This window comes from Zerene cesonia, chromosome 11 (genome assembly GCF_012273895.1).
Source record: "Zerene cesonia ecotype Mississippi chromosome 11, Zerene_cesonia_1.1, whole genome shotgun sequence".
In the NCBI taxonomy this organism is placed as follows: domain Eukaryota; kingdom Metazoa; phylum Arthropoda; class Insecta; order Lepidoptera; family Pieridae; genus Zerene; species Zerene cesonia.
In genome coordinates this window covers 2,028,962-2,046,922 of record NC_052112.1, presented here as the reverse complement: position 1 = coordinate 2,046,922, position 17,961 = coordinate 2,028,962, and the positions used below count along the sequence as shown (strand labels likewise).

General features: G+C 35.3%; 1 protein-coding gene and 1 non-coding gene across 2 annotated transcripts in view; one reads left to right on the top strand and one right to left on the bottom strand.

The window, feature by feature from the left end:
• Positions 1–17,961, top strand: part of LOC119829961 (fizzy-related protein homolog) — a 52,410-nt gene that overhangs the window by 26,539 nt on the left and 7,910 nt on the right. The window contains exons 3-6 of the mRNA XM_038352707.1: positions 9,183–9,293; positions 9,721–9,843; positions 16,024–16,158; positions 17,093–17,207. Of these exons, the coding sequence (XP_038208635.1) occupies positions 9,183–9,293; positions 9,721–9,843; positions 16,024–16,158; positions 17,093–17,207 (484 nt within the window). The remainder of the gene's footprint in view (positions 1–9,182; positions 9,294–9,720; positions 9,844–16,023; positions 16,159–17,092; positions 17,208–17,961) is intronic.
• Trnai-aau lies at positions 10,825–10,898 on the bottom strand. The gene has a single exon. It is a non-coding gene; the product is annotated as a tRNA-Ile (tRNA).

Genomic DNA, 17,961 nt, shown 5'->3' with positions numbered 1-17,961 from the left:
AGTTGCCGGTTGTAAGCGAGATATTTGGACAAAGGAAACATTATGGACGCGAGTGTGCTCTTTTGAAAAACTCTATTGTGTTTGTGTTTAATTATCGTGAATCGCGCGTTTAGCACGTCAGTGACAATGAGGATGCGCTAATAAAAAGCACCTATGTTTTTTGCGTGTTTTCTACAAAATGCAAATTGGCAAACACGTTTTTTGTCTACACAAAGTTTTATGGCATGCATTTTTCATCGGTCATTACATCTGTCGATACAATGCTATTGTTTTATTCGTCCGATGAATTTTTGCCCCCCTCGTCCGTCCGCCTGACATCACTCAGCGGCGACAACGACCGAAAATAATAAATTATTAAAATTGCTACGGTCGCTTGGAATATTAACTTCTGCATTTAGCATTAGATTGCTCGGTAAATAAGCTGGACGTTTCATAAATGTATCCGTCACGTTTTCCACTTAGCTTTCCTCCGATGATTTATGCATTTGTAGCGGCTAACGGTATACAGGGTCTATTCATTTGGCTTTCCCTTACAGTGTTGCAAGCTCGTGGCTTTTGTCGCTCCATAGTTAGACTTGACGATAATACTTCTAAAGAATTGCCTCACGTACATGCGTTAAATTCAAACGGAGTTAGAAGTTAGTTAGTTTTGCTAATGTATTAAATCCGAGTTGTTGTACGATAGAGCGAAAGATACTGCGAAATTAATTTGAATACGTAAAGAATAGTATAGATCTACGTCTGAGTAACTGTTTCTATAAATTGAAGCGTTCAGCAATTCTCCAGCTTCAAGCTCAAACTACAATACATGATATGACATTTCATCGTCAGCCCATTGTTTATTGAGAAGATGCTCAGACAAAATCACGTTTTCATTAGGCTGTAACGGGAAAAATCTATTGGTGTGCAGAGAGCACGTTTCCACTTACATGCATTAGTCGCTTGTCAGCGAGTTGATTACCGCTCACGAAGCACGGTGCACGCTTGTCGTCGATGGAAAAAAAATGCCTAAAACCACGGATGATCGTGTCGGGGTGATAGGTCGCTTAATGCTCTCAGAACATATTCATTTCAATAACTAATGGCAGGCTCAATTGTTTGCACATTGATATGACGGGTAACTTGGGTTTTTTTATGGTTAGAGTTGGTAGGTTGGATGAAATAATTACAATAGGGGAAACTTAATAATATGCCCAAGTTCAGGTCAGTGTGTTAATCGAAGGACAGTTAAAACGACACATCGATGGATGTTTTTAAAATCGTTACATGTGAGGGTGATGCCTGTACCATCTCCCCTATCATAACAACTCTTATGCGACTAGAATATGCACCTGCGAGAGACTAAGCCGCAAAACTATATCTAAGTTATACGTGTGTGGTGATATTCTAAGACGATTTCTTAGGATTGTAAATGTTTTATTGCGGTGTAATAAAACATTTATTTACGGTAATAAACGCGACATTAGTCCTAAGGACATTAAACCAGTAGCTTTATTGTTTTGTTTTCAGTGAAACCACAGGTTTATATAGACTAGGTTCTCAAACTCGCCTAGGTATAGACAAAGCTGTGTTACTCGAATTCAAGGCCGTTTTGTATATTTTTTTTCGTAGTATTACTACGAAGTAGTTGTTTCGGAATTCTATTACCGTAGTATTTCTCTCAATAAATCTTTTTAAGAAGCGAAGCGGTCTTACTTTAAAATAGAATACATAGTGAAATAAAGCACTGCATTTATACACAGGCTTACTGCTGACATAAAGTGTGTGACGAAAAAAAAGTCTTAACAGTATTCATGAAATTCTAGATCTGTCTAAGGTGCCACCCACTGGATTACCCGTGCACTGGCTATTGAATACAAATTTCGGCATTGTTGTTTGAATGCATCGACGGTGACTCAATTCTTTATGCGACTCCGTATAAATTTCGATTGACGATACATATTGGAATATTACATCGTGCCATTATGAACTTCGATTCAGTATTGAATTCGTGGCAATTGCGTAAATTTCGTCGCAAATTATGTTATTGCTGGAGTTAATTGTTAACTTCCTCTCGTGCTGGTTAACAGCAACAGTTTGTAAAATACCTTAATCACTTATAATACTTTTCGTTTATTTATTCTCATATTTGTTATAGAGTAAATAAAATACTTATTTGAAGTTTCGTCTAGAGCTACTGTCTCTTCGGTCACGTCATTGTTGCTGCCACAGTGGTAAATCACATGCGCCTGATTGGAAACGGTGCGCAAAAATATTCGATAGCCTGTCCCATGCGTTACGTTAGGTGATAGGCAGGCGCGTCGAATCGCCGCGGCTCGGATTATCTAATGGTTTTTGCTCCGTCTCGCTAGTCCTTGAACAGATAAAAGTCTAGACGCTTTGCATATTTACAAATTTTGCGCCTCTGCATTTCAATGATGCGTGCGATTCTAAGTTCATTGGTCTGTTCGTTACACTGCTGATTCTTTTTTATTGCCTCGGGAAAGAGCCCGGACGATTCCGTGATCAAAATTTTCAACGCATCAATTATTTATCGTGACGTACCTTTGCGGTGTTGCAAAAAAAAGTAAAAAAAAAAACGCCCAACCCCAAATCGCGCTTTAAATGCAAATCGCGTATCTACGCGCAAAAAGCCAAAATACTTCATCCAATTGATTTACGCTATGATTAATCGACTTTGCGATTCCTATGAGAAATGGATTTTATACTCCTAGAGAAATTGATTTCGATTAATTGTGTTCTGGAACGTTTAGTTAAAATTAACTGGTACAACGCACGTCAAGTTAATAATAGGACTTCTAATGGAAGGTGGTATAAAAAGCAATCTAATATTGGTTAGTTGAGATGTAATCTCGTCGGCAATTATAGAATATCCTCAATTATATACATTAGTGTTTTCGTTGAGTGATATTTTAAAACTCAAATTATTAGCTCTCGAAAATGGCGCACAAATCGTATGTGCGTTTCTCGTGATTCTTATTCGCTGATCATGTTGTGAACTTTTTACCGGGTAAGAATACATTAAGGTCTTAGGTCATTGGCAGGGGATGAATCGTAACTTTTACGGAACTAGTTCCTCTGAATGCATTTTGAGTTCTATTTTTTATCGCAACGCATGAAATCGATTTCTTTATGGTTGTTTTTGAGCGTACTTTAGCAAGCTGCCGAATGTTTTTACAATCTAGATCTTGTCTTAGATTGTCTCCTGAATTGCTGCACAGTCACGCTTCGGAGTCATTGTCTGGGTGCTCCTTCTAATTTCGAAGACATCTCAAGTCTCGATCTATAACTTCTTGTTAATTATATTTTGTTTTTTTTTATCACTTGCCAACTGGTGTTTTCTAAACACGCTCGTGACCTTGATAGTTGGAAGTCGCTTACCGACACTCGATATGCTATTTAAACTTTTTCTCGAATAATAATAGAAAGTTTATCGACAGATATTTCCAATGCGCTAATCACGCGGCGTATGTCCTCCTTGTTATCTGATACATTGTGTGTTTCCAAATACGATAACCGTTGATGGATACGTCACAGCTAGATAGTTGCATATCATCGTAATGGGATCCTTTATCCCCTGTTTGGTCGTGCTCTGTGTCTAGGTCTAGCTTTTGATAACGTGGACATGAAAGGCGTTCGTTTGCCTCTATTGTTATACTAGGATAAAAATAAAAAAGTTGTTTGTAAAAACATTTGAATAGTCGTCGATATTGGGAAAAAATATGTTCGTCTGTTATTAGTTACACCTACGTATTGCATTGCATTATGAATCATTGTTTGGATATATCTAGATTTAATAATTCGTTTCAATTGATTTTATTTTTTTGCTTACATTAAAATTCTTTTAAATGATTGCAAAATTATTATATAAGACGGCCACATACATTAGGAAGGTTTTAATTTTATTCTTCTAACCTAATTGTCTTAAAAAATAAACTTATCAAGTTAACCGTTGGACGTGTATTAGACAAAAAAAAGACTTCTGTGTCATCATCAGCTTACAAGTAGGGGAAGTGCTCAATCGTGTTCGCTCAGTTTGTGTGTTTACTCAAACAACATCTACCAATTCGCGAGAAAATTTCGCAAGAGGCACCTATCCACTTGGCCTTAATTTTTTACCGTGTACATAACTTCTTATTTGCTGAGCCGTTTTGCGATCGAGGCCCGATAGGGTTTACGTGTATTTACACAGTTGAGTCAATTAGTGCAACGGCCCGACTCTCGACAGGGCTATTGAATTGGCTTGTCCCTTATTTACCAGACAATGGCATCTCCATCTTTGATTAAGCCCTTTCAAATTATGCTATCAATGCCAGCTATTATTGCAGTTAATGTTAAGAGCAGTAAAACGTATGACTTCCAGATTGTGACAATTTAAATGTACATTCGACTCATGTTGTACTGGAAACACGTTGATCATACCCTATAAGACTAGTCACTATTGACTAGACCTAACTGTTGGTTAGTTATCTATACCTGATCTTGATTTCTGCTATTGTCTAGTTCAGTCGTAAAATTGTTTAGAATTTAAAAGTAGTTCCGTGTTTTTAATTAGTATTCTCTCCGCACGGGGATCGCTGAAAGGGGTCTGAGATATTATGTAGTAGCATTTTATTATTGCTTCGTTCCTAACGTGACCTGCTTACGGATCCGTCCAGGTCACAAAATCCACCACTCATTTATAGTACCAATCAATCTCTTATCTCAGATCTAGTCACTACTTGGTGGATTTCTAGCTTTTTATGCGTCTGCTGTCCGAGGTTAATAAACTTGGATTCTGATTGCTCATTCATCTTACATCATTGTGGTTTTGGTATATATTGCAAGTTTTCTTTTACCTTTTTCTACGTTCTGTTTTGTTGTTGGTGCGTTATTAGCATAATTCGTAAATTGCATTTTATTAGTCACAGTTTTTATTCGTTTGTACCTTTTTTTTGTGTTGGTCGGATTCGAATTCATCTGGAGTTATTAACGTCAGACATCAAGTTTATTGTACCCAATATTGCACAGCCGGACTGGACTGTATTTTGAATATGAAATGGAAATTCATTTTAATTTATTCAATCGTTCGATGGATTTATCGACGAATAGATATTTTAAACGTTTACAACATTTGGATCATAGACAATATCATTTAATTCTAACAGACATGATAGAATAATATATAAATTGATAGAATATAAATTGAACCTTTTTCTTTTGATGCAATTGTAAACACGTTGATGTGGATTATATTTTTCGGTAAATACACTTAAATATTTTACAAGTTATAACATGATGATATAAATCAAATAACTGATCATTAATTCATATGTTATAGAGCGAGGTGTGAATATTATACTTAAACTAGCATAATAAATTATAACTCCCATATTATATGCATCATAGCCATCTTCCGAGTCTATTCTTACGATGACAACAATGGTATCATTGTGCGATCTATTGTGGGCAAGTTTTTGTCTATTTGTATCGAATAAAGCTTTTGTGTCTAGAGGAAATAGGCAATTGCTCTATCTCACTTCACCGCAACCACAAATCAAAGCAATGATGATGTGTGTCACGCCACAGTCAATCTATTTAGAGTATGTAATATTGAGAATATTAATTAGTCACTTGTTATAACTACTAGTTGTGATGTTAGGTCCTTAATAGGATTTAAAGGGCTTTTAGATGGTATAAGAACATAACTATAAAATATGTTTTGTTAGTGTTAAAAGCTGAGTTGAAATTCGAAGATCGTAGTACTTGTTATAATAGCCAAGCATTTATAAAGCAATTTTAATAGAAATTACGAGGTGATTACCATTATATAGTTATGTGATGCCAAATAATATAAAAAAGATAATTCGCCTAATCAAATCGACATTAGTAAACTAAATTGTTTGTGAATTTTGCGTCTTATTATGTGTAACTGTTTATTAATCCGGCTTATTTAGTCATGCGTTCGTTAAATTACATGTTTTCGTTAATCCCTTAATAATGATCGCGTAAAAATGCATTCCTTCAGTATTCTTACATCATATCCTATCCTACTAATTTATAAATGCGAAAGTTTGTAAGGACGTGTGTGTGTTTGTCACTCTTTCACGCAAAAACTACTGAACCCTTTGCAATGAAATTGGGTACGTAGACAGCTGGTCAACTGGAATAACATATTGGCAACTTTTTATCCCGATATTCCTACGGGAATACGGACTTACGCGGGTGAAACCGCGTTTATTTTATAAAATACTAGCTGCGCCCAACAAACACACACACACACATCCTTACAAACTTTCGCATTTATAATATTAGTAGGATTAATGTTATCAGCATAATTTTTAGAATTTAAACGCTGGGTTAACATAACCGATTTCTTTTCACGTACTCTTTAGATGTTATCAGAATCATAAATGACGAGCTCGGTGGACAACTTAGAAATAAAAATGCTATCTTCGCAACTGACGTCTGAATTTGTTATCGTTGCAAATCTCAGCTGACAGACTCGCCTGCGCATCTTCAAAACCAGTTGCAATTCCTTCAGGCCAATTTCGGCTTACGTAACATTATAATATGCATTCGTTTTCGATCACATACCAAGGCCAGTATGTCGACGACCATTCGGGGGCGGGGCGCTTACTAAGTCAACAGCTCCTTAAGTGGCAGCTCTGAATTAATCACCTTGCATACAACTCAATGCACTTTCAATCTTAACTGGCTTATCCCGTTACGCTTTCATTCATAGACGCCGTGAAAAAAACTGCGCTTTCGTCTTTACAAATAGAATATTTCATTTCTTGTATCTCGTCGTGTGTCGTCGATTGAATAACTTATATTTGGGACAGTATAACGGTTTAGGATGCGATATCTTGTAGTGTTACAGTAAACACACTCTTTTTATCGATGATATTTATTGTGAGTGCGCTTTAGCCATGTGTTTGTTTCAAAGCAATTTTATGTTTTTGCCTGACGTGGGTGTCACAACCCAGATCTGTTCTCATTTGGATTTTATTGAAATCTGCTTGACTTCCCGAGCCGCGCCTGTGTATGTATTCATATCTCGATTCTCTTTGTCTTCCAATATACCTATTCACCCACGCTGATGATACTTCTATTCATCACAAACTGCATTATTACCCGCTCGAAATAACGTACATGGTAAAGCCAACCCACGGTAAGTCCCACGAAATATTCACATCGCTCTCTGACGCGTTATTCATCTAGATTCTAGATTAGTTAGGACGTGCAATAAACCAGAGTTCATGGTCGGTTTTACCTCAGGTACTCGTAAATGTGCACTCCTGACAGCATTCGGTTATTACTTTGTACCTATCATGAATTGAGATTGCCAGTTTGAAACTGCTACATTTATAATGGACTCATCATCGTTATTTACTTTTATAATTGTATCTATCTCATCATTTAGCACAGCGGTAGCAAATTAACAGCTATTACCCGCGTCCATTTATATATTTTTTGTCGGGAACACCAATCAGGGCAGGTTGAATAGAAATTGTGCTACACTGATTAATTGAAAGTGTAACGCAAAAAACGCAGTCGCCGCCGAGCGTACGGCTATGATTTTATTGCGTTTGCGTTTTTTCAGCGGGTTTTTTTTTCGCACGATTCGCACAAAGACTCCGGGTACGTGAACCTATCAAGGATTCGCGTTACGCTTCAGAAATTATCCGCACGCTTGCCCATTTGAGCCCCCGGACGACTTTTAATTACATTGTAGTGTATTCGATGATATGCTACAATACCTCAAACTTAAAATATATAATCAAATTACTTTGAGCAATAATGCCACAGCAATTTCGTGTTTCGTTCTACGTTGGATGTGGTTGATTCAATTTTTCAAAGTTTTTTGCACCATTAGCGTTTCCTAAATCGCCAGCGGGCCATTTGTCTTTTATGATACCTACGTGGCTAATGAATGCACCATTTATAACTTTAACACTGTTCGCAACACTAACTCATGTTTCGCTGGTTGCGGTGGCTTTTTGCGGCGATTATGTTGTTGCGAATGTTTTATGGCTTGTTGTTGGATTGAGTTAGGAGGTATTAGTGAGGTAGGAGATTTTTTTAAACAGCTTCTGAGTCCCCTAACAATGTCAGCGTTAAAATTGAGTGCTACCGAGAAATTTTTGCGTTTCATCGAATTACAAACTCTCAAGGTCGTAGGTATATAACGGGAAAATCCAAAAGACGATATGTTTGCTTTTGATGTTAATAACTATGTGATTATTTATTAATGCATAGGTAGTTAATTTTTATTTATTCGTATTTTTTGTTTTCGGAATATCTGCAACAGCTACAGGATTGAATAATAAGATGCCATTTACAGAATCAACACAGGTTACGTTTACTTAAAACTTATCCACATAACGTTAATTATTGCAATGTTTCTCTTAAAATTTTCATAAAGATACTCTCAAATCATCATCGGACCGTAGTCTGTAACGTGTCTGTGTGTTTGATTAATTACAATTTATTGTTATTACGTCTGCACCTGTTAATTTGATTGACTTGGCAATAAAAGCGAAGCAACTTTTTGCATGTGTTGGTTTTAGTAATAATAATTTACGAAAGTCGCAATTAAGAATTTGAGAATGTTGTCTTAAACTATACAAAGATGCGGGTCTATAAAATTTTATCGTAGTTACCATAGAAACTATATACATTTTATTTATATTGTGAAGTCTACATGAACGTTACGATGAAATATAACGCTCCTGTGGATAGGTTATGTAAACGCTTCAAATTATCACTACATTGTATAAAAAAAAGGTTTGATGGTTTTTTTTAATAGATAGAATAATTAAAGAGGAAGGTTTATATGCTTGGTTTATATGAATTTAACGCATGCCCAGCCGCGGGCATGCAAAGCTAGTTAAACTATAATTGTGACTTTATTAAATAATAATAAAAATACACTATGATAATAAAGCCTATATAAAAAAAAAACAACTACCCTTCGCAGAAATGCAAGAAGGAAGTTTTATATTTCCTAAATACGCATAGATATTGTGACTTTCTGCGATAACTAATGTCCATATTGTATTTGTGAAAAAGTGAAGACAAAAATATAGCAATATACCACCACGAAAATAGTATCCTACTATTACTTTGTATCATTTAAACCACTTTTCGGAAATATGATGATTAATTTTTGTTTTTTAATTGATGTGTTATTGTTACAGGAAAACATAGATCCGGCTCCGTACAGCCTATCACCAGTCTCGGCGAAATCACAGAAGCTCCTGCGATCCCCACGCAAAGCGACTAGAAAGATCTCACGGATACCTTTCAAGGTAAACCTTTTAGTTCAATCTATGTATATAATTGATTTCTATGTAAACATTATTCTCCATATACATTTACCTCCTTACTCGTAAAAATAAAGATATTGTAATTTATAGATAACTTTTTTGTATTTCACTAAACAATATTCTAACAGAGATATTACCAGCTCAGTCTAATTTACATCTTCTTACTCTAATATATTGCAATTACATTTTTGCGGCGTGTGTTTGTTTTTCTTATGTATTTTATTATTATATTGAATATTTTATTCATATTTCGCTTCTTTTACCTCTCTCCCGCGGTTGCCTGGTAGAGATCACTGGACCGTGGTAAGGCCGCCGATTGTGCTGTCTTGTAATTGTTCCTATGTGTGTTTTCGTTTGTCATATACAATAAAGAGTTAAATTTAAAGTCTCAATAATCCCCCATCACCAGGTATTGGATGCGCCGGATTTACAGGACGATTTCTACCTGAATCTAGTCGACTGGTCTGCACAAAACGTCCTCAGCGTCGGGCTTGGCAGCTGTGTCTACTTGTGGAGCGCGTGCACGAGCCAGGTGAGCGAAACTACCCGCCTCTTTGTTCATTCGAAAGTCTGTACTGACCGTTATGTAAATTTGAAACTACCCTCCAAGTGACATTAGATGATAGGTACCGATATTACAGCTCTGATCAGCCCGTGAAATGAAAATTATATATCTATACATACTTGTATACTCGAAAACTTTTCCTATGGAAAATTAAGGTGACCGATAAAAAATATGAACAATTTATTAAAAGAAAATTATTTATATAACACTGTTCACCTACACAGAAAAACATTTGCTATTAAATAATTTTATTTTGATGATAGAACCAACCCTTAATGTCGCATTAATCAGAGGCACGAACCACTGCACCACCGGGTCACTCGTCACGTCGCTTAAATAGCTCAAAATGTTTTTTTTTTCTGTATAATTTTGTTTTCCTACAAACACGTTAAAATCATATGAAATTGCTTCGTCTTGATTGATAACAAATTTTAATAAACATAGTTACAAATTACAACTAAGTAAACAATAATAAAAATAACGAAAAACACCCAAACATAAGAGGATTGTCCACCATCTTTATCCTTATGACTAATTATGAGAATACAGGTATCTATCGCATTATATAAAAAGAAGCCAATATAGGAAAAAATTGATCAAAAATATCTATAATACTATATAGAAATACCGTTTCACTACCGCCATTACGCCGATATGCAAATGTTTAAAAGAATATAAATAAAAATAATAAAAACTTCAAACTTAATATCTCGTATTGTATAAATAAAATCGTCTATCACGATCGATCAGCATCATCTAAGCGTCGGAAACGAAAACAAAACGCAACGAAAACTCGAAACGAAAAAGAAAAAAAACCTTGCACACCCAAAAAATTAATGAACAATTCATATAAAAAAAAAAAAACTCGCTTAGAAAAAATCCAATTACACTGTATCTAGATGAAATTTGTATCTGAAAAGAGCGAGTGCAGAAATATAAAAATGTCATTGGCCCATGAGGGGATCGAACCCGCGACCTTCGCGTTATTAGCACGACGCTCTAACCAACTGAGCTAATGGGCCGGTTGGCGGAGTTGCGAAAAGCGCAGTGTGTATCTAGCGCGACCGGGCATTATTATTACGTATTCAAAATTCGAATTTCGGAACGGGTTAAGAAGCAATAAAATCCGTCTAGTTCGTATGAGACGTGCATGCGTTTTTTGTCTGCCGGATTATGCGAGATGTCTCGGCGGTGCGGTCAAGTGTGTGTTGTTTGGAATTATATTTTGGTTCTTTGATGTAATTTTAGTAGATATTCAATTTTGGAACGTATTATGTATGCCAGTATCAAGATTCATATTTTGATTGGTTGGACAATGCATTGTACAGGGAGTATAATATGACATGTTATAATTCATACTTATTGTTAACTTTTTATATTGTTGTCTAATTTGTTATAATTAGCGCCCTACAGTGTTGTAATTTTCGCATATTCATCACATATTACTGTTAGTGTTTGGGGTTTATATTCGTAAGTTTTAATACACAGCATCGGCTCGGGCTCCCTACACTCGTTTGGCACGTGTCTTGCTCCGAAAGACATAATATGTATATTAAATCCTGTTTGTGTTAATCAATAAATAACGATGTTCTGTATAAAATTAAACCTTTTTTTTTTTTTGATGAACAACATCGTTAAATTTATGCCCCTCAATATTATTATTGATGCATATTTAATAAATTGTTCATTATCTATACGGCTATCATATAAAATCTGATATAATTTTAGCATACGAATAACGGTTTCTGAAATTAATAGGATAATTTTATTGTGGAATTATCAGATTTCGATGGCACTCGATTCTAGGCACTGTACGAGAAGTAGGATACAATATTTTTTGTATTTATGACTGGTTATGTCTGTGTTATGTCTCTCATAATTTATTTTAATGTGTGTAGCAGTGAAAACTATGTAAATCTCTGCATAGTATAAAGCAAAGTCGCTTCCCGCGTCTGACACTATGTATGTATATCAATGCTTAGATCCTTAAAACTGCACGACGGATTTTGATCTTTTTTTTTGGGGTGCATTTTACTGTAGTTCATAACTATCTTCTCATAGATAGTTACCAATGATGATTGTAATATTTAAAAATATTAAGCACACCACGCTTTTTACTCTGAATTGAATCATTGTGTTAATAATTTAAATTTTATTATAATTTTGTTTTGAGGTGATTCTTTACGCTTGATTGTTTCATCTGCAACTATAGTTACATTAAACTCTTTACCATCAAAAAATATTTTCTAGTTTTTAGTTCAATTTGCAATAAAAGCGTGTTTTTTTATTTTTTTCAACTGTAATTATTTAGAAATAATTATTTCTACCTTTTTCTATTATATGTTTAACGGATTTGACATGATCCGTTTTTCAAAAACTTTATTTTGGACCAATGCACCTGATAAATACTTGTAAAATATACCGTTGGTAAATTAAAAAGTTATTTATCGAATATTGAAAGGTAGTATCAATATTGCTGTTATATACTATTTCATATACTATATTATAATCTGTATATATATATACTTAATAACGATTCTCTTTGTCTATTTATTATCGCCGTTGGCGGAACTCCAAAAACTAGAAGTTGCAATGATAATGCAGGACAAAGCCCTCGACGGGAGGTTTTGTTTTTTTTACCACATTCGCATGTTACAATGTGTTACGTAACTCCGTCGCGGACGCATTGAATAATTATTCAATTAGTGTTATTTATAATGGCCAATTAGGCTATTTATTTATAGCTACATTAGATCCTCGCGCTTTGATACATACATGAGTATTTCTAAAATATTGATGTGAAGGAAATTTTCTGAAATATTATTTCAGCTGTTTTAGATAGCTTGTGTTCTTTAAAATGATAGTGAATAGATTTATAAATATTTCAAATTTTCTCAAATTAGATTGATGTCACAACAAACTGTTATATCTCCGAACAGATATATAAAAATGTTAAACTGCACTACCAGTCGTTATAACTATATCTAGGCAAATGTCTTTCGAATGACAAATATAGACTATGTTCCACATATATCGGTCGAGGCACCATCACAGTAGACACGACATGACGTCACACGTAGCCCAGACTGTCGAAATGCCTGCAACGTCGATAAACACTATGAGAATTTCCTGTGAAAACCTGCATTCCTGTGTAAGGGGCAACGACCAGAGCGAGATTATTGAGGAGTGGCACTGGTCTGGTGCATTTCGATATTGGTCTAATGTTGAGTTTGCGACGCTTGATGGAAAGTTTGTGTGGAAAATTATGTTTTGGAAGCGTGGCGTGGATATGGCTTAAATCGGTCAGAATCGAGGGTGGTTAGATGTCTAGTACATGTACATGTTTTATGGGTTTAAATGTGAAGCATCTATTTGGGAGATTTGGGATTTTAACAGTCGCTTCGTCGCTACGCTTAAAAAGTATAATAAATGTGTAAAAACGTCTTTAATTTTTTTTTAATAATTTGGGGAAGGGAAGATTTTTTGTATGGACAAATATTGAAATCGCTTTAAAACTTTAATTAATCTTATCGCGTAATTATAGATAGATAATCTTATTAGCAAGATGCTAAATAGATGTTTCCACGTTGAAAAATAGGATTTAGTAACTAGGATTAGTGCGTAATTCGCGAAGAATAATGCATTGGGTTAATTTTTATCTTGGTCACATGAAATAGCGCGTAATTTTCTTTTTGGTGTAACTAAAATTCAAATATTTTGTCATTGGTTGGAATTAATAAAGATCAATCGATAATATTTTGTCTTCAACGCAAACGTGGTAAATAGATCGTTATCATAAAACATTCAATAACATCCCAAAAATCGATTTTGAACAAGACTCATTCGTTATGTTTTATTCTCCTATAACATTTGATTTATATGCACATTAACAAACGTTCATAGGTGAACGCTGAACAGTCATTGTCTCAAATAAAAAGACTGCTGCAAACATTATAAATAAAGCGGACGATAGACACATTTTGACAGTCGCGTGGGACCATTATCATTTGCATAATTTAAATCGCACTTCGCCAGGTAATAATACCAGGAGTGTTCAATAAGTCGCCTACCTCTATGCGTTTCTGTCTAGGCATTTAATTAATAATAGCCAAACGACTAGATTTCGACTGTGTCTGCATGGACATGGGTGCCGTTAAATGGACACCATTTGGTCAGTAACCTAGTAAGGGCAGTGCCATTTTGTATGCTTCGCTGTGAGGTGTCGTTTTTAAGTTTGTTTTTTTCTTTCCGAATCGTTATCATCACGAGGCGTTTCATTACTTAAGATGCTGTTTTAAAGTAAACATGTTTCTAATTAAACTTTGGACGTGTGGACTCGCGCTGTTTGCCGTACGTGATCAGAAGTCGAGTGTAGGATTGTCTGAATGTACTTTTGCACGGATTAAAGCATCTTTATACGTTAATATATTTGTTAAATCTTAATAACCTTTTTTGGCACATTAATAGAAGAGTGTTATATATGCTCAAATAGCTATTTAATATTTGTGCTGGTGTAAAACGTGATTCTTATACAAGTCCTTCGGGCGTTTTCTTCTCAATATGCGGTATTTCTTAATCAGCTCAGCTGTGTTTATCAGTTCGTACATCGTTAAACTGGTTTAGAAGATTGCGTTCTGAAGAAGGGCTTAGATACAACCGCACAAAGGTTAGGGTTTTCTAGCTATAACTTTATTTTTAATGTAAACGGGGTATGTTAATCGTAATTTACTGGCTAACGTTTCCTTTTTTTTTCTTAGTTTTTTGATTTTACGTAGAGCTTGAATTTCAGCAATTTACTTAATTTTTGTAAAAAATTTTTCATTCAGAAGACTAATACAATATGAATGAGAGGATTGATGATTATATTGGTCCAATGTTTTGCTTATATTGGTCCAAAAATTTGCAGGGTCTGTTTTTTTTTAATATATAGACGTTGAAGTTGAAACGACGCTTATAGTACGTCGGCGATATCGTGTGATCGTGTCTATGCAAATCGGCTTCGTGAGTCGAATGTAACTCGACTGTATCTCGTCTGGTAGCGACGGTGGACTAGTGTGGAGGTGGACTAGTTTAGATGTGGTACTTACTGCAAAGGATGGGCAGTGAACTCGGTTCGAGAGATGCCGGATCGTTTGTGTCGTGTGACTCGAGGTTGGGTTTGTTTGATGGTGTTGGTGTTTGAAGGAATTGGAGGGAAGTAGGGGACATTCATCTGAGTGGTTTCATTTCGCTAGTCTTGTCAATAAACACGATGATACATGTGGTGTGGTAGGGTATGGTAGTTATGTGGTATGCTATAATAGGTGAAGTTCGAGCAATGTTACTGATTTTGAGAAGACGGATAATTTATATGCCATTGGTATGTGGGTACCTGCTACAAAACGATTGTTACGATGTTAGGATCATTGAACATTAGGTGATTCGTATGCCCTTTGTTCTGACATAGAAGATGATAAAAGGGCATACGATTCGATTTCATGGATAGGTAAATACATATACTCAAAATATTATGCTCAGTATACGGAAAAAAGTCCCAATAAATACCCCATTACAGAAATTCTTTCTTTTTGATCGTGTAAACGTAATGTTTTTTTATATAAACAATTTATACAGTAGCTCTCGGTCGTTGCATATTTATAGCATTGCATAATATGTAATCATGCCGGCTATCAGGTTTATGAACGCTAGATTTTAACGATTAATTAAACTACTATTCTTAGATCACTTGGGAATGATGGAGGCTAGGTACTTTATAATTTTAATCATCGACCATATTTTTATTACGTGCCGTTTCAAATTGATTCTGGTTGCTGTTGGCTATAGGTAGCAGGATTTAATATAGGTTATCTTTTAAATTGTTTTCGATGAACTAAAATCTATAAATGCATGTTTACATTTAATTGAAACAGTCATCGACATATTTTAAATACGTATATATCATATCCTACAAGTAGGAACCACTAAAAATTATTCCTACGTTTATCAAAGCCACAATTTCCTCAATGTCCATTTTCCGCAGACACTGCCCCTATACAATAGTAATATATGTAGTATACACAGATTAAAAATATGTTTATTTTTTTTTTATATGTCACATTTGCACTTTTAGGAGGACAAGTTTTCATATCATATGTGTCCATTCCCCAGGTCACCAGGCTCTGTGATCTGTCGTCAGAGGGCAACACAGTCACGTCAGTGGCGTGGAGCGAGCGGGGGCACTTGGTCGCCGTGGGCACGCAGAAGGGGCACATTAGCGTGTGGGACGTGTCCGTCAATAAAGAGGTGAGTTACTACTGGTGGAGAGGCGATTCTTGAATCGCGCTGGTGAAATTTTTTTCGGGGAGACGTATATTTGTAAAATTTCAACTCAGACATTCGCTTTTAAAATATACACGCATAATTACACGTTATATGCATTTAAAGGTATAAAATGTCCGAGCTCAAAGGCATTTTCGTGACGGCAGAAGTTCAGATTGCGTAATCAAACGTAAGGCTGTCATATCGCATTAGCCGGTTGCCTAGCAACCCGAGTGTGAAATAATTAATTCGCATGTTTTATTGCATTCAATCAGATCGTATGCCCTGGTTTTCTAAACGGGCGGAACCAGTTCGTATATAATATGTAAACATATATTAACAATGCAGTGCCAAAATAGTGGTGGTGTTAATTCGCATTATTAATGTCCCATCGGGTCACTGAACTTTGAATTTTTCGCGTGTTTTTCGGTTTACAACAAGGTGATGAGACTATCCTAATAGATAATATTATATAGCGCTGAAGAGTTTGTTTAAATGAGCGCGCTGATCTTAAGAACTATTGGAACGATTACAAAAATCGTTGGGTTCTGTACTACGGGTCAAGTCGCGTCGTACAGCTTGTTTATTTATATGCTTATACGTAGATACTGTCCATGTTTTTATTGCATATATCGCAATAGTCTAATAGCTCAATTGTTTTATACGGCCCTAAGATCTAATTACTATTATGGTACATTATCATATAATTATTATTGAATGTCATTTTTCAGAAATGCCATTGAAAATTTTGAATGAACCAATGCTTTGCTTTCAGGTTTAAAAGGACTATGACGTTAAATTTTGAGTTTAAACTTGAGTTGAACTTTGAGGTCGATTTTGAGTGTGAAATTGTACTGGACGTTGAGTTTGAGTTGGAGTATGAGTTTGAGTTTGATTACAAGTTCATATTTTTTTATAGGTATCAAAACTGCAAGGTCACGTGGCCCGTGTGGGTGCATTAGCTTGGAATGGTGACATGCTCAGCTCCGGATCCCGCGACAGGCATATACGGCAGCGGGATACGAGGACACCACGTGAGTATACGATATTCGACTCTAACTTAGTGTAAATAGGGGTTGATTTTGTTTGTCAGTTTTATTTGGATACACGTGTTGTGTTTTGTATGTTTTATTGAACTCTATAGTAAATGGCATTGGGGTCAGAATTGCTAGCATAACATTTTTGTGTTTGCGATGTGGGAACGCCTCGTGAATATACGATGTTCAAATCTAACCCAATTTAAATAGGGGTTAGTTTAGTTTGTAATTTGAATAATACACGTGAAGTGTTTAGTATGCAATATTGAATTTGGAAGTCATGTGTTTGTAATTGCTAACATATAAGATATATATATAGTCGGTATATAAGACATTCAGTTTAAGTGAGAATGCAAAATTAATTTCTAAAAGTGAAGTTGAAATGGTTATTGATGTTTATAATTTAAAATTGTCTGGTACTGTTTCTTGAATGTGAAGCTCCTCCTCCATGTGAAGCACTTCCGACCGGGAACTGAGGTTTAACCGTATATCAAAAGACGTACAGACAGAGAGACTTTCGCAATTGTTACGAAAGTATTGTTTCTAAGAAATCACAATTATTATTGTTATGATGATGAACAAGTTAATGCAATAATTACAAATATACAATATGTATTGCTATCATTAAATTTCAGTTATTACGGAAATACATCGTCTGGAAATTTCCACAATGCACCAGTGTAAATAATAATTTATTGAATATTATTAAAATATTTTCGACATTAATACAGTGTAATCATTGTCCTTATTA